A 17,277-nucleotide genomic window follows, 5' to 3' on the forward strand; every position below is an offset into this window, starting at 1 on the left:
AAATCCCACTCGCAAGTTTGATTTAAATGGCCATTAATTTACAGGTATTAAACATTAAATTCCTTCCATTTGGCCTATAAACCCATGACAATGAGATTTTAAAATCATGTTATATTCTGAATTCTTGTGTGAATGTTATTTGGACACTTAGGCTATTTAAAAATGTTAATCTATTCTTAAGAAATGGATAGATGTTTAGATCTAGTAATTGAATTTTGTAATTAGCTACAATTAGGTAACTAATTAATTATATGCTTTAATTTCAAGTCATCTATGTAAGATTGTTTCATATTTGTTTCAGAATGCTTCAATCTATAATAACTGAAAATTTCTTTCAGTTCTCTTAAATTTTAAGAAAGTTATGGCCTTTTAAATGTTCTCGATCACAGCTTTTGTCAATGAAAAAGCAATAGGGAACAAGATGCCAATTTCCGAGTATGAAAATGGCCACAACTTTTTTAATACTGAAGATATGAAAGTGAATTAGGTGTCAAATTAAACTTCTTTTTATGCTTTATCTGATGGGATAAATTAAAGACTTGATTTTTAAAATCTCAAAATTTTGTAACATTGCTACACAACTCTCTGTGAGAAAAAGTGTTTCCTCGTCTCCGTTCTAAATGGCTTACTCCTTATTCTTAAACTGTGGCTCCTGGTTCTGGACTCCCCATCATCGGGAACATGTTTCCTGCCTCTAGCGTATCCAAACCCTTAACAATCTTACATGTTTCAATGAGATCCCCTCGCATCACCTACATAAACGGTGTCAATATTGATTCCATTTTAATTTTAATACTCAAGATTTACTACTTCAGATAGTGCCATCAAATCTTTAATTACAACTAAATGCTTTAATATTTCAACGTTGAATGATATTATCTCCAACAATATAGTATTCTATCTTCTGAGTTGCACAAGCAGATAGTGGTAAAGAAGGCTTATGATATGCTTTGTTTCATCGGCCAGGTCATTGAATATAAGCGTAGTGGAGGAGCTGTTCAAAGTTGACTGGAAAGGGACCCTAGCAGGAATGACATTGGAATAGCAATGGCAGGAATTTCTGGGAATAATTTGGAAGATGCATGATCATCAGGGAGAATGAGGCGACTGGCTGACAAGGGAAGTCAAGGTCAGCATAAAACTTAAAGAGAACGCATATAATAGGAGAGACATTAGCTTGGATGCTGTAGAATCGGTATGGGTAGAACTGCGAAATAGCAAAGGGCAGAAAACACTTGTTGGAGTGGTATACAAACGACCAAACAACAGAAGGGAGGTTGGGGACAGCATCAAGCAGGAAATTAGGGATGCGTGTAGCAAAGGTACAGCAGTTATCATGGGTAACTTTAGTCTACATATAGATTGGGCCAACCAAATTGGTAACCGTGCTGCGGAGGAGGATTTCGTGGAATGTATACGGGATGGATGTTTAAACCAATATGTATGGGAACTGACTGGCAGGGTATTGTGTAATGAGGAAGGATTAGTTAGCGATCTTGTTGTGCAAGGCCCCTTGGGCAACAGTGACCATAATATGGTGGAATTCTGCATTAAGATGGAGAGTGACACGGTTAATTCAGAGATTAGGGTCCTGAACTTGAATAAAGAAGACATTGAAGGTATGAGATGGGAATTGGCAAGGATAGACAGGCAAATTATACTTAAAGGGTTGACGGTGGAGATGCAATGGTGAAGATTTTCAAAAACGCACGGATGAACTCCAGAAATTGTTCATCCCTGTCTGGCGAAAAAATAAAACTGGGAAGGCGGCTCAACCGTGGCTGACAGGGGAAGTCAAGGATAATATTAAAGCCAAGGAAGAGGCATATAAATTGGCCAGAAGAAGCAACAACCAGAGGACTGGGAGAAATTTAGAACTCAACAGAGGAGGACAAAGAGGTTCATCAACAAGGGGGGGAAAAGAGCATTGAAAGAAAGCTTGCGGGGAATATAAATACTTACTGTAGAAGTTTCTTTAGGTATGTAAAACGGGAAAAGATTAGTGAAGACGGATGTAGGTCCCTTGCAGTCAGAGACAAGTGAATTTATATTGGGAAACAAAGAAATGGCAGAACAGTTAACCAAGTACTTTGGTTCTGTCTTCACTAAGGAAGACACAAATAATCTCCCAGAAATACTAGGTGACCGAGGATCTAGTGGGAGGGAGGAACTGAAGGGCATCCACATTAGTTAGAGAATGGTGTTGGGTAAACTGGTGGGACTGAATACAGATAAATCCCCAGGGCATGATGGTCTGCATCCCAGAGTACTCAAGGAGATGGCCCTAGAAATCGTGGAATGCATTGGTGATCAATTTTCAACATTCTCTCGACTCTGGGTCAGTTACTGTGGACTGTAGGGTAACCAATGTAACTCCACTTTGTAAGAAAGGAGTGAGAGAAACATGGAATTATAGTTAGCCTTACATCGGTAGTGGGGAAGTTGCTGGAGTCAATTATTAAAGCTGTTATAGCAGCGTATTTGGGGATCGGTCAAAGTCAGCATGGATTTATGAAGGGGAGATCATGCTTGATTAATCTTTTGGATTTTTTTGAGGATATAACAAGTAGAATGGATAAGGGAGAGCCAGTGGATGTGGTGTATCTGGACTTTCAAAAAGCCTTTGACAAGTTCCCACATGAGATTAGTGTGCAAAATTGAGCACATGGTATTGGGGGTAGGGTATTGACGGATAGAGAACTGGTTGGCAGACAGGAAGCAAAGAGTAGGAATTAACAGGTCCTTTTCAGAATTCAGGCAGTGACTAGTTGGGGTGCCACAAGGCTCGGTGCTGAGACCCCAGTTGTTTACAATATATATTAACTATTTAGACGAGGGAATTAAATGTGACATCTCAAAGTTTGCGGATGACACAAAGCTGGGTGGCAGTGTGAGCTGCGAGGAGGATGCTATGAGGCTGCAGGGTGACTTGGATAGGATGGGTGAGTTGGCAGAAGCATGGCAGATGTAGCATAATGTGGATAAATGTGAGGTTATCCATTTTTGTGACAAGAATAGGAAGGCAGATTATTATCTGAATGGTGTCAGATTAGGAGAAGGGGAGGTGCAACAAGACCCGAGTGTGCTTATACATCAGTCACCGAAAGTAAGCATGCAGGTACAGCAGGCAGTGAAGAAAGCTAATGGCATGTTGGCCTTCATTGCGAGAGGAATTGAGTTTAGGAGCAAGGAGGTCCTACTGCAGTTGTACAGGGCCCTGGTGAGACCGCATCTGGAGTATTGTGTGCAATTTTGGTCTCCTAATTTGAGAAAGGACATTATTGCTATTGAGGGAGTGCAGCGTTGGTTCACCAGATTAATTCCTGGGGTGGCGGGACTGACGGATGATGAAAGAATGGGTCGACTGGGTTTGTATTCACTGGAATTTACAAGGATGAGAGGAGATCTTGTAGAAACATATAAAATTCTTAGAGGATTCGATAGGGTAGATGCAGGAAAAATGTTCCCGATGTTGGGGGAGTCCAGAGCTAGGGGTCACAGTTTAAGAATAAGGGGTAGGCCATTTAGGACTGAGATGAGGACAAACTTTTCACCCATAGAGTTGTGAATCTGTGGAATTCTCTGCCTGGAGGCCAATTCACTGGATGTGTTCAAGGGAGAGTTAGATTTAGCTCTTGGGGCTAAGGGAATCAAGGGATATGGGGGAAAAGCCGGAACGGGGTTCTGATTCTGGATGATCAGCCATGATCATATTGATTGGCCTACTCCTGCACCTGTTTTCTATGTTTCTATGTTTCTAACCTTGCAAAGATTAGTGGGAAGCCAGAGGAATGGGAACCTTTTAATGAACAACAGAAGGTAACTAAAATGGCAATACAGGGAGAAAAGATGAAATATGAAGATACGCTAGGCAATGATATAAAAGAGGATAGCAAGAGTTTCTTCAGATATTAAGAGGACATTTAACCGCTGGAAAATGATGCAGGAGAAGTGATAATGGGGAATAGAGAAATGGCAGAGGAATAGAATATTTATTTTGCATCAGTCTTCGCAGTGGAAGACATCAGCAATGTGCCTGAAATTCAAGAGCCAGGGGGTGGAAGTTAGTGAGTGGCTATTCCTCGGGAGCTGGTGCTTGGAAGCTGAAAGGGCTAAAGGTGGACAAGTCATCTGGACCGGATGGACAGCACCCTAGGGTTTTGAAAGAGGTAGCTTTAGAGATTGTGGAGGCATTGATAGTACTATGTCAAGTATCACTAGAGTCAGGAGTGGATAATATTGCCAATAATACCCCGCTGTACAAGAAGGGAGCAAAGCAGAATAGTGGGAACTATAGGCCGGTTAGTCTGACTTCAGTGGTTGGTAAGATTTTGGAGTCCATTATAAAGGATGAAATTACAGAGTATTGGAAGTTCATGAATAAATAGGCCGAAATCAGCATGGTTTTGTGAAGGGGTGATCTTGCCTGACGATCTGCTGGAATTCTTTGAAGAATAAATAGCAGGACAGACAAAGGAGCATTCTGACGAAGGGTCTAGACCCGAAGCGTCACATATTCCTTTTCTCCCGCTGAGTTACTCCAGCTTTTTGGCTTACACCAGCATATGGTTTTAGAAAGCCTTTGATGAGGTGCTACACGTGAGACGGCTAAGGAAGATGGTATCGAAGGGCAGATATTAGCATGGATAGTAGGTTGGCTGGATGGCAGAAGGCAATAAAGGGGGCTTTTTCTAGATGACTGCCAATGACAAGCAGAGTTCCGCAGTGGTCGGTGCTGGGACCGCTACTCTTCATGTTGTATATTAATGATTTGGATGACAGGTTTGAAGGATTTATGGCCAAGTTTGCAGACCGAATGAAAATATGTAGAGGGGCAGGTGGTGTAGAAAAAACAGGGACTCTGCAGAAGGACTTGGACATGTTGTGAGAGTGGCCACAGGAGTGGTAGATGGAATATAGTGTGGCAAAGTGTGGAGTCATGCATTTTGGTAGTAGGAACAAAGGTGCAGACTATTTTCTAAATGTGGAGAAAATCCAGAAATCGGAGGTGCAAAAGGACAAAAGGAGTGCAAATGCAAGATTCTCTCTTGTTAATTAATGAGTTAATTTGTAAGTCGAATCGGTAGTAAGGAAGGCAAACGCAATGCTAGCATTTATTTCAAGAGGGCTAAAATACAAAAACAGAGATGTAATGCTGAGGCTCTGTAAGGCACTGGTCAGGCTGCATTTGGAGTATTGTGAGCAATTTTGGACACCATATCCGTGGAAGTGTGTGCTGGCTGTGCAGACTGTCCAGAGGGGGTTTACATGAATGATCCCCGGAACGTGTGGGTAAACATATGAGCATTTAATGGCACTTGCCTGTACTCGCTGGAGTTTAGAAAGATGAGGGAGCCCTCATTGAAACTTACCAAATAGTGAAAGGCTTGGATGGAGTGGATGTGGAGAGGATGTTTCCTCTAGTGGGTGAGTCTAGGACTTGAGGTCATAGCCTCAGAATTAAAGTACGTTCCTTTCGGAAGGAGATGAGGAAACATTTCTGTAGCCAGAGGGTGATGAATTTGTGAAATTGTTTGCCTCAAAAGGCTGTGGAGGCCAATTCAATGGATATTTTTACGGCAGAGATAGATGGATTCTTGATTAGTGCAGGTGACGGGGGTTATGGGTATATTGGGGTTAGACGGGAGAGATAGATCAGCCATGATTGAATTGTGGAGTGGACTTGATGGACCAAATAACCTAATTTTGCTCCTATCACATGACTTAATTGCATGTTTTCAGAAAAAATCTATATTTAAAAGCTTATTTTGCTGCTGATTCCAGAAGTGACAGTGCCGGGGTATTGGTTATTAATCAATGTTCCAGTAAAAGCCAAGAAGATGCAATAGAACCTTTTTTAGAAAGAAGCATTTTGATAAGGCAGGTATGGAAGCACTCTTTCCTATAGTTAGTCAGATGGTGATGAAGAATCATTAACATTTTTAAAGAGGGTAGAGTTTGCGATATTATTCTTGTATTCAGAGATAGGTGTGCTTTGCCATAATGGGTCAAACAAAAATCGTCATATTGTTTAATGGCAAATTGCACAAATATTTCCATCCAGGGAGGAGTAGAGATTGTGGAAAGGGAATAGGGCAGTAGAAGCATTCAATTCAGATTTTTCAGGGCAGTTATTCTGCCCAAGGTAACATTTTTACTCTGATTTGGATAAAGAAAAGCCGGACTTTTCACTGTTAAACAGTAGGAAAACAACTTGGCTGAACAAAAGTCATAGGCAGGGATTTTTTGTTTAGGAACTTTTAAGGTTGTGAATAATAATTCCGTCTTAATTTGAGGTAACCATAATCCAGCAAGGCGTACTGTTGACGTTCTCCATTAAGTTGTCTGTCTTGTTACTTTATTTTTTGTGATGCTTTTAACACTGAAATAATTTGTGTTCGATATCAAATGATAAGTCGCTCACTATATTTTTCTTTTACTAGACCTCCGAAGGAACATTCACCGAGCCCCCCTCCTCTTCTGAACCCATCAACACCTCAATCCACAGACAGCCAGCCATTGTTGGGAGACTCTTCAACACCAAAGAGACGGAGGATTGATCCTGAATCCATTCATTCGTTGAGGCGATCCACAAGGCATGCTTCAGGCTGTGATAGATTGTCTGAAAGCAGTGCATCTCCTCAATCAAAACGCCGGTTTTATGAAACTGCTACCCAAATGCCCAGGTTACTTTTACACTTAGAAAAAAGTAAGTATTCTGTATTCTAATCTAGAAACTAATTTTCTCGATGTACACAGGAATATTCTTGTGTTAGCAGGACAGTGCATTCATTTATGAAATGTCCCTACTGGTGGCAGAGATACTGTATAAATATTTAAGTGATTTTAACACCTGCAACATTGTAGTGAATTATTATTTTAGGTTTGGTCAGAACTAAACAACAGTGTCGGATTAATGGATTTGAATCGAGTCCAGAATGATGGAAGCAAATCTTCTTTTCATTTACCTGTAATAGTACTCTGAATAGTCTGCTTGATCAGCTATGACTATCATGGCTGAACAGCATTATAGTGATGAAAATGTTATATTTTTCCAATAGGTAATCGCTGGTGTAGCTTTTTGTGGTGAATGAGTTAAATTCTGTTTTCTGACATGTATATTTGACAATTTTATTTAAATAATATAATATAAATAATATTTTGTCATTTTCTTCTATGGGATGTATTAACTGGAAATTGTGCATTTAAACTGGAGGGTTGTAAGTAACTGAAGGATTGTGCATGAAAATAGTTTATAATTTCTCTTTGTGGTATTTTTTGAAGAAATACTACTTAATATTTGTTTTGTTTGAATGTATTTTAAAGAAACTCCTGTCCACAGTGGGAGTTCATCTCCTGTCGCCCTCACACCCAGTAAAGAAGGTGTTGCAGTGTTTGATGGAAGAAGAAGTAATGAATTAAACGAGGTATGGTTCATTTGTCTTTATCTTGACTTGGTAAATGCACGCAATAGTTTGTTGGTTTTGTTTAGTTTATTGTCACGTGCACCGAGGTACAGTGAAAAGCTTTAGTTGCGTGCTAACCAGTCAGCGGAAATATTATACATGATTACAATTAAGCCATTCACAGTGTACAGATACATGAGTAGGGAATAACGTTTGGTTCAAGATAAAGCCAGTAAAGTCCAAAAGTAAGAAATGTTGCTGTTGGAGTAGAGATTTGCAAGTGTGGAGCGATTTATAATGTGTGATTGCAGATACACGCCTGTGACTAGCACACAAATAATCACCTGCGTTGGGCGCCATCTTGCCGTATTTAAAGTAAAACTACGGACCTTGTTTCGAACTTGCCGTATTCCTTCTCCCTTTGAAACAATCCATCCTTCAATTCAATCCCATTACCAGAAGCCAACAATATCATAAGCTTACACTAAGATGCTTTGTTTAAAAGTCAAATTCCGGAACGTTTATCTGCAACTAACAAGGATCTGCTATAGAGATAAGAGAGAAGATTTGCCTTCCAGGTGTACTCAAGTATTTTTGGAAAAACACCAATCCACAGATATAAGTTGAGTACATGAATAGAACTTTGAGGTTAAACCCTGGAAGAGGAACTTTGTTATGAAGATGATTCTGAATTATAGCCTGAGATGGTTTACATTTTAATCACAACTATATTTTTTGTGGGACAGAAGGTAGGATAAGAAGTGGGCCTTGAGTCTGAAGAGCAGAGAGGGTTTGGAGGAATTGTAGCTGAATGAAGGTTCAGTGTTTAGAGAGTAAAAAGGCATGGAGCCATTAGTGGACAGTGACAATAATTTTGTGATGGATTCTTTGGGAATTAAGAAATTAAGAACGTGTTGAAACCTGGTGAGTGCAGATGTAAATGTAATATGATGAAATATCAAAAAGAATACATGTACCAGAAATGTAAGTATGTTGTGATACTGAAATTTGGATTTTGTGATGCCTCTTTATTTTTATTTATAAAGTGTAACTCAACATTTTCAGGGAAGTATTGCCAGTTAGGTGCTAATAGGAATTTCTTCAACAAGGTCAACATTTTTGTGATATATTTTAAAGATTCTGTTTTGATACTGGACTCTTCATGTTTGCTGAGGGAAAAGATTGTAACAGATCTCTTACATTTTTGCTCCCTGGGTAGAATTTGTTTAACCTCCTTCCATTTGAATGGAGAGATGTGGCTGCAAGTATAAATTAGCTAAAGCTAGCGTTTCGTATCATTTTCATACATTTTGGTGCTACAGGTGCACAACCTTTTATCCGGAGTTCCGGAAACCGAAAAGCTCAGAAAACCGGACATTTTTCCCAGGATGTCGTCTGCACACCAAAGCTCGCGTTTGGCGCCAAACTTGACCCGAAACGACCCACGGTCAACCCAGGTCTGTACTACTGTAGCGGCTGCCTCCTCCCCGGAGACCGGGGAGACACTTAAACATCTGTAAATCATTGCTTAAATGTTAGTCAGTTAGTTTGGAGGGCTTTTATGTGAAGGGGGGGGGGGGGGTGAAGGGGGAAACTTTAATTCTTAGTCCCCTACCTGGTCGGAGAGGCGGGGAGCGGGCAATGCCTTACCGGGTCGCCGTGCAGTAAGCTCCGGAGCGCTGTGGCCGCCGACTCCCAACATCGCGGAGCTGGGGCTGCGGGCGTCCGACCGCGGGCGGCGCCGGTTGTAGCTCCGACCCCGGAAACTCTACCCCTGGCTGCGCGGCGCTCCAAATCCAGCGCCACCCGCGACCGGACGCCCGCAGCCCCAGCTCCGCGATGTTGGGAGTCGGCGGCCACAGTGCTCCGGAGCTTACTGCACGGCGACCCGGTAAGGCATTGCCCGCTCCCCGCCTCTCCGACCAGGTAGGGGACTAAGAATTAAAGTTTCCCCCTTCACCCCCCCCCCCCCCACCACATAAAATCCCTCCAAACTAACTGACTAACATTTAAGCAATGATTTACAATGATTCCCTGGTCTCCGGGGAGGAGGCAGCCGCTCCAGCCTTTAAGCCGCCCGCGCTACCTACCTAATCTACGCTAAAATTCTTCCATTCCAAAATCCGAAAAATTCCGAAATCCTAGAAGTGTGGTCCCAAGGTTTTCGGATAAAAGGTTGTGCACCTGCGTATTTGTTTTTAATGATATCTGTTGGAGTTGGGGAAATTGCAGAATTGAACACAATTTCTATGTTTCTAAGTCCTTCTGGATAGTATTGCTATTTAGTTTTTCTGCAGAAGAACAACTATTTGAAAATGCTACTTAAGGTCTAGTAGCAGAATTAGGCCATTTGGCCCATCAAGTTTACTCATTCAATCATGACTGATCGATCTTTTCCTCTCAACCGTATTCTCCTGCCTTCTCCCCGTAACCCTTGACACCCTTACTAATCAAGAATATGCCAAGCTAAAGGTTCGTCAGGCAAGATCTCCCTTTCACAAAATCATGCTGACTTCGACCTATTTTATTGTGTACTTATAAGTACTCAAACCTCATGCTTTATAATGGACTCTAAAATCTTACCAACTATTGTTTTTCACTCTTCTGCTTCACTCCCTCTTGAGCAGCAAAGTAATATTTACAATTTTCTAATCGTCTGGAACCATTCCTCACTCTAGTGATTCTTGAAAGATTACAGCTAATGCCTCCACAATCTCTAAAGCCACCTCTTTCAGTACCCAAGCAATCAGTCCATCAAGGTGACTTGTCCACCTTCAGGGCTTTAAGCATCCCAAGCACCTTCTCCATAGGCACTCCAATAACTTCCACCACCTGACTCTCCTGAATTTCAAGGATGTTACTGATGTCTTCCACTGTGAAGGCTGATGCAAACAACTTATTCAATTCATCTGCCATTTCTTTATTCCCCATTATCAATTCTGTATAATTTTCCAGCGGTCCAATATCCCATTCTTGCTACTCTAAGAAACCGTCTTGCAGACACTCGACAAATTCCCTCTCGGAATCCAGTAACAACCTAATTTTCCCAGTCTACCTGCAAGTGAAATTCAATTCAAGTGACGTTCATCCCATCAGAACAGTCCCCAATACTGTTACAATATTTTTAAAGTTTATTTTCTCTGCATTAAAGACCAAACTCTTATGCTAGGTTACTTATGGCAATGAATTGATGTTTAGGACTAAGTGAACTGAACCTTGAACATAATTAATTATGAATCATTTGGGCATAAAGTATGATGTACAGGTCAGAGTGATGTAGTGTTTAGTTTACTGGACTCAGCAGCCTGTGGTTAATATAAATGATTTAGAGATGTGAGTTTCAGTTCCACCATTGCACATGAGGAATTTACATTAAAGCAATTTAAATTTGCAATTAAAAATGAAGGCTAGTTTCAGTGTAAAACATGAAGCTGCTACTATCTGCTGAGTTAACCTGCTGAATTATTCCAGCACTGACAGCCTTTGCAAGCCCATCTGGTTCACTGATGTGCTGCAGGAAAATAAATCTGGCATCTTTATCCAGCTTGCCAAATGTGACCACATCCCTTTTGCATTTATCTTCTAAGTGCCATCTCTGTTCAGAGGCAGACACAAAATGCTGGAGTATCAGGCAGCATCTCTGGAGAGAAGGAATGGGTGACGTTTCGGGTCGATACCCTTCCACAGTCACGTTTGTTTGCTCTGTTCAGAGGCAATTGGGAAGGTCAATAAATGTCAACCTTGTCTGTGAGGACCATATCCTGTGGATGAATGAACAGAAAAGATTGCAGGAATGAAAAGTGACGTGGTTTTGTAATTAAAAAAATAAATTTAATCAGCAAAAGCATGTGATTGTGATTTTTTTTTTTTTCATATTGGGTTTAATAGGTATTATCTTGGAAAATGATGCCAGATAATTACCCATTAACTGAACAACCTCCTGCGCCCTCTTACATCTATGGAGCTCAGCATCTTTTGCGACTGTTTGGTACGTTTTACAGATTTTATATTCAGTGAAATTGGATGAAAAAATGTATTAAACTTCAATATATGTTTGTTCAAAGTGGAAAAATAATCTATATTTAAATATCAGAATAGAAATGCAATCAATGTAAGGAATTAAATAAAAAAATGACACGAAACCTCTAATCTCAAGTCAAATTTTAGATAGTTGTGGGAAACAGCAGAATAATAATATTGATTAAGTGGTCCTTTCAAAGAGTCATTGAAGGTGTCATCACTTTGCAATAGAAATGCCTTTTCTATAAAGCACGTTCAGCTTATAACTAACCAATACAAAAATGAATTTCACTGTACCTCGGTACATGTGATAAATAAAGAACCATACCAACCTAAAAATGCATTTAACTTAACATTGAAAACCAATTATACTGATTAAAACATTGTATAAAAATTGCAGCATCTTACAGCAATGTTCTATGAAGCATTGCTCGCATACAATAAAATGCCATCAAGCCCAGGAGTCATTGCAGCATCATGATGCCTAGAGATTTGAATTAGTTGCTGACTAAGTGTGATCCAAACAAACTGTGAAAGGATACCCAGAAAATGCAATCCCTTTCATTTACTGTAAATCTACCCTGCTTCACTTATGTGCCTATAATTTACGAATAGCCAATTCACCTGCCAACCCACATCTTTTGAGATGTAGGAGAAAACCAGAACTCTTGGACCCATGTGGTCACACGGAGAACATGCAAACTCCACCAAGACCATACTGGAGATCGGGACTGAACCTCGGTTGCTGGTATTCTGTTGCGGCAGTTGTTGCCCGAGCACTTCAGTAAATATTACTAATCGTATCAGGATATAGAATTATGAATACATTGTGGCGGGGACTGGCAGGAGTACAGCCAAAAACTAGTTGGACACAGGTTGTGTGCACTAGATGTGTTTATTCTTCTGCATACAGCTCCCTACTCCTCACCAGACATGGGCGTTGCCCGGCCTTAAATAACAACTCAGATACCGACCCCGTGACTCGCGCCTCCCCCACCAAGACGCCGCCCTCTAGCGCCAATGGTTCGTCGTGACCTTGGGTTGCTATAGGGTGCCGCCACATGACCACCCCCCCCCCCAGAACCAGAGGCACCGAACCGCACAGGACATCGCACGAGGCGGCCCTAACGCGTAGATACAATACCGCGCCCCGGGGGCTTGCTCGGTTCGGAAGAATCTCCGGGAGCTCTGGGCGGGTGAGGAGTAGGGAGCTGTATTGGAGAAGAATAATCACGTCTAATGCACATAACTTGTGTCCGACTAGTTTTTGGCTGGACTCCTGCCAATCCCCGCCACAACATATGTGAAAATAAATAAAAGGTGTTGATTTGTTGGTCTTCCTAGCAAGTTCTGGAAAATGAAGTAGTATGAATATGTTCAGACCTTGTTTCTTTATTAAATTGATTCTATAATCTTCTGTTTTGTACAGTGAAGCTGCCAGAGCTGTTGGGCAAGATGTTAATTACTGACAGGAACCTGAAAGTCTTGGTGAAGCATCTCAAGTTGTTTCTTCGGTAAGATTTTAAAATGTGCTCGTAGAATTTTACAGAGCTTGTGTTAATTAACTGCACCACATTAGGAATCGACCAACTTTAGTTAAAACATGGTCCAAGATACAGGTGGAATCACAAGTGGAGAATGGCATCATGATCTTTGTGCAAGATGCATTGTTAGGACTGTCTTGGATCCTGTCGCAGACATGTAAATAAAAGATTGACACTAGAAGGTTTATGTTTATAGTAGTAATAATAAAGATCGTTCAGTATTTGTTCAGCCTTGTTAAAACTCGACATTTTAATGATTTGATGCTTACTTTGTATCTTTATATCTAGGTTTTTGGCTGAATACCAAGAGGATTTTTTCCCTGAATCTGCTTATGTAGCTGCGTCAGAAGCTTACTATTGTACCAAACGTCCTCAGGCTATCTACTGAAACATTAACAGAACTGTGAATTAACCTTCGTAGTCCCTTTTAGCCTTGTGGTTACAGATTAAAGAAAGTAAATGACCTTCAGCAGCTAAGAACAAAAAGAGGGCTTATGTTCTCTTATGTGGTGCTGCCTACTGGAAATCTGTTGACATTACATTGTGGAGATGGACCACTTTGTGTTTGAACTTGCCACTTTGGCTTTCATCTCTGCTTGATATCGTGCATGTCATCCAGTTCTCCTTTGATGAATCAAATGACTGCAAATTGAAGTCTCCTGCAAACAGACTAAATGCATTCTGAAATACAAGCTGCCTTTATTGAACAAGACTTGATTCATTTCTGCACAAAATTGTTTTGATGTCCGTCTGAAAGTAATAAGGAACTACATTTTAACGTGAGATTCTAAAACGTTGCGTTGAAAACAATGTATTATTTGCAGGAATGTTTCCTTTTCTGATTAGAAATAAATCTTTGCTGTGGTAATATTTTATTTTAATGTTAGTTATGTTGCTATTCAAATTTGAATTACTGTTTGAGTGCTCTTCTATGGTAGACCACTATTTGTATTTTTCTTTCAACTGTGCTGTTGTCACAAAAGTTCTAAATGTATTCTTTAGAACCACATCTCCTTTGTCTCACTCTGGCAAGTGTACAGGTTGCATCATTGTGATTCGTGATTATTGAAGGGAAACTGATTTAGCAAGGTGAAAGGTGGTTCTTGTTACTTCTCACTGAATATTCCAGGGAAGGTTTTCCATCCACGATGACAATATAGCACTTCAGGCTATATGATGTATGATATTTGGCAGGAAATTTGATGACCATGTTCGACTTCTAATTAAAACATCTGTAATTTATCCCTGTGCAGTACTTGGTTGATCGTATTGTAAATCATAATAGTAACAGATGGTTCGAGACCGAGCCTTATCTGGCAGTTATATGTGCAATAAATGTTGTTGCTAAAATATTAGTTAGAAAATACTGATATATAGGTATGGCACAGTGGTGCAGCTCTGAACCATTTTCTTGCAGTACGGAGATTCAAACTTGCTTTTGGAGTTTGGATGTTCGCCCTGTGACTATTCTGGTTTCATCCAGGTGTTCTAGTTTTCTCCCATATCCTGTGTAAATCGCCTGTCGTGTATAGGTGAATGGTAGAATCTGGGGAGAGTTCATGAGAATGAGAAGAGAATAACAAAAAAGATGGGATCATTGCCGGGTTTGTGTAAATAGTTGGTTAATAGTGAGTGTCAGTAGGCCGAAGGGCGTGTTTCCATACTGTAACTTTCTTTGGCTGTTAACCCACTGGTAATCCAGAGTAAAATGAAGACAAAGTGCTGCCTGACCTGTATATTTCCAGATTTCTATGAAGGAAACAATGTTTTGTTTCAAGATCCTTTCATTAATTCAGTTTCTCTTTCCATAGAATATTGCCTGACCTGAGTTTTTACAATAGTTTTATTTTCAGTACGAATAGTTTTTTGCTTAATAATTTGGAGGCTTGCATCATCAATCCAGCAACTCAAGTTCACATCCCTCTCATAAATTCAGTAAATAAACTGGAACTTGAAATAACTGATCTTTGTACTGATGATTAGAAAAGTGACCAGATTGTCAGTGAGAACCTAACTGTTTTACTAGTGTTTTTCTGAGAAGAAAATCACTGAAATCTGCTGTTCTTGCCAGATCTGACCAAAATATGAATCCAAGCCACTCCCTTATGGTTGATTAGTTAAAATGCCTTCCAAAATATCCAAGCAAGCCACTTGGTTCTCACCGCTTGCTCGAAGGGTAATCAGGGAGGGACAATAAAGATTATCCTTGCCAGCATATCTCAAATTCTGTTTTTTTTCTTTTAAAGCATCCACTTGAATCCATGCAAAGATCTTTTTATTTTTATTTTATTCATTGCTGTCTCTATTAAAAAACCTTTGGAAAATGTGAAATACCATATTGATGTCTGAAGTCACAATAACAGAGAAAAGAAAAGATTAATTGCTTTATATAGGAGCAGAATTAGGCCATTTGGCCTATCGATTCTACTCCGCCATTCAATCATGCCTGATGCATCTTTCCCTTTCACCCTCATTCTTCTGCTTTTTACATGGTTGTATAGAAGGAACAGTTAAATCTGCATAACATACAGTGCATTTGTTGTGTATTTGGATTCATTCCAACACTTGGAGTAAAGAAGGTCACTTATCGGGTTGTTGGTAAATACTACTAATCACGAGTAGGTCACTTCTGTTCAACTTCTTTCTTATGTCCCACAGAACCTTGTCCCTTTAATTGCAAATATTAAAAAATAAAAATATTCTAATACTCATTCTAAAAATAATATTGGATAGTGAAGGACATTGCTGATTACAGTGTCTGCTTTTGTATCTGTCTTTCACATAGTGAAACTGTCTCAGGGCACTTGAGAGGAAGTTGTCACCAAATGATCTTCAAAAAGATACCTGCAACAGATGGACTTCAAGGAGCAACTTACAAAGCTAGAGCACCAGTCAGTTTTAGGGATAAAATGTCAGAGCTTGAAGCATTTATATGAGGCACTATGTCAAAGGTAGGAGTATATTGCAACCATGATGAGGTACAGGGCTAAGTGAGATTGGTTATATTTTGCTTTTTAATTTCTGGTAACGTCCTTCCATCTTCCCTCGTCTACCTGTCTATGGCCAGTGTGTTTCCCTCATCCCTACCCACCCCCAAAGCCCTTAGCTTATGAAAAACACTGAGGAAGAATGGCAAGCAAGATGTTTTTTATATCTACTGTTACCTGATTGTCATAACAGGAGATAGGCATTTTGTTTGTTTGTATTTATATTGTTAACACATTCGAATTTCCTTGAATAGGTTGCAACCGTTTTTGGGACTGTGATATTTCTGATAACCATTGCTTCCCACTGCTATTCCTCTGTGTGCTTCTTTAAAAAAAATCCTTGTTCCTATCTCTTATTTGCTGAATTTAATTTTCATTGTGATGCTAATTGTGGTAAAATTCAAATGCCAACACAATGTGAGGGAGGGAGGGGGGAGGAAGATTTAAGAGGTACCTGAGGGGCAACCTATTTACACAACGTGTGGTTGGTATATGAACTAAGTTGCGGAGGAGGTAGTTGAGGCAAGTACTATCACAATGTTTAAGCAACATTTAGACATGTACATGGATGTTGGGTTTAGAAAGATGTGGGGCAAATGTAGGCAGATGGGACTAATGTAGATGGGGCATGTTAGTCGGCGTGGGCAAGTTGGGCTGAAGGCCCATTTCCATGCTGTGTGAGTGTACACATTTGGTTTCATCAGCAGAATTATAAAACTCTTAACTAATCATTGGCTTGTCTTGTTTGATGCTAATGCCATCATTTGAGGTTGGGAAAGGGTTATCTGATGTGCTGAGTTGATACTGAACTTTTAACCTCTGGAATCAGCTGATTTATCAATTAGTTACACTAATTCTATAAGTAAGTGTATTCTATCAATAATCAATGTATTTCTCTTAGATATTTAATGCATTATTACCTTGTCTTTTGAAAACTTGTAGGTTGTGAAATTTAAATGAACTATTTCATCAACTGTCAGTTGATAATGTGTAGTTATACAAAATCTGGAATCTGCAGTTGACTTTATTGAACATTTAGTAATTAAAATGGCTGTGGTATAATATCATCTTTATCGCATAAAAGCTAGTCCTTTTGTGATCAGGAAAAGATTTCAATATGATTTAATTCACTTTTAAAAAGAAAATCTGCATTTTTAATGAATGCAATTTAATGAATGGCTGTATTGGAAAATGGTGGCGCACCTGAATGCAGCGGCTTTGCTCTCCCCCGTGTGGATGTTGTTGTTTTTGTCTGTTTTGTCCGTCTGTCTGTGGACCTGCGACTCGACATACAACCGGCAGGACCTTCTAAGGATTGGG

The 17,277-nt window shown here is 40.0% G+C and overlaps 1 protein-coding gene across 10 annotated transcripts in view; it reads left to right on the forward strand.

The window, feature by feature from the left end:
• Positions 1-14,212, forward strand: part of msl3 (MSL complex subunit 3) — a 46,967-nt gene extending 32,755 nt beyond the window's left edge. For 9 of the 10 annotated variants that reach the window (XM_033033325.1, XM_033033318.1, XM_033033326.1 and 6 more), the window contains 5 exons: positions 6,444-6,709; positions 7,327-7,427; positions 11,295-11,394; positions 12,856-12,940; positions 13,259-14,212. In XM_033033325.1, coding sequence (XP_032889216.1) covers positions 6,444-6,709; positions 7,327-7,427; positions 11,295-11,394; positions 12,856-12,940; positions 13,259-13,358 — 652 coding nt within the window. In that variant the 3' untranslated portion in view covers positions 13,359-14,212. Of the gene's footprint in view, positions 1-6,443; positions 6,714-7,326; positions 7,428-11,294; positions 11,395-12,855; positions 12,941-13,258 lie in introns of all 10 variants that reach the window. The other variant, XR_004414056.1, reaches the window with a different exon arrangement.
• Positions 14,213-17,277: the final 3,065 nt, after the last annotated feature.

The sequence above is a fragment of the Amblyraja radiata genome, chromosome 14 (genome assembly GCF_010909765.2).
Source record: "Amblyraja radiata isolate CabotCenter1 chromosome 14, sAmbRad1.1.pri, whole genome shotgun sequence".
In the NCBI taxonomy this organism is placed as follows: domain Eukaryota; kingdom Metazoa; phylum Chordata; class Chondrichthyes; order Rajiformes; family Rajidae; genus Amblyraja; species Amblyraja radiata.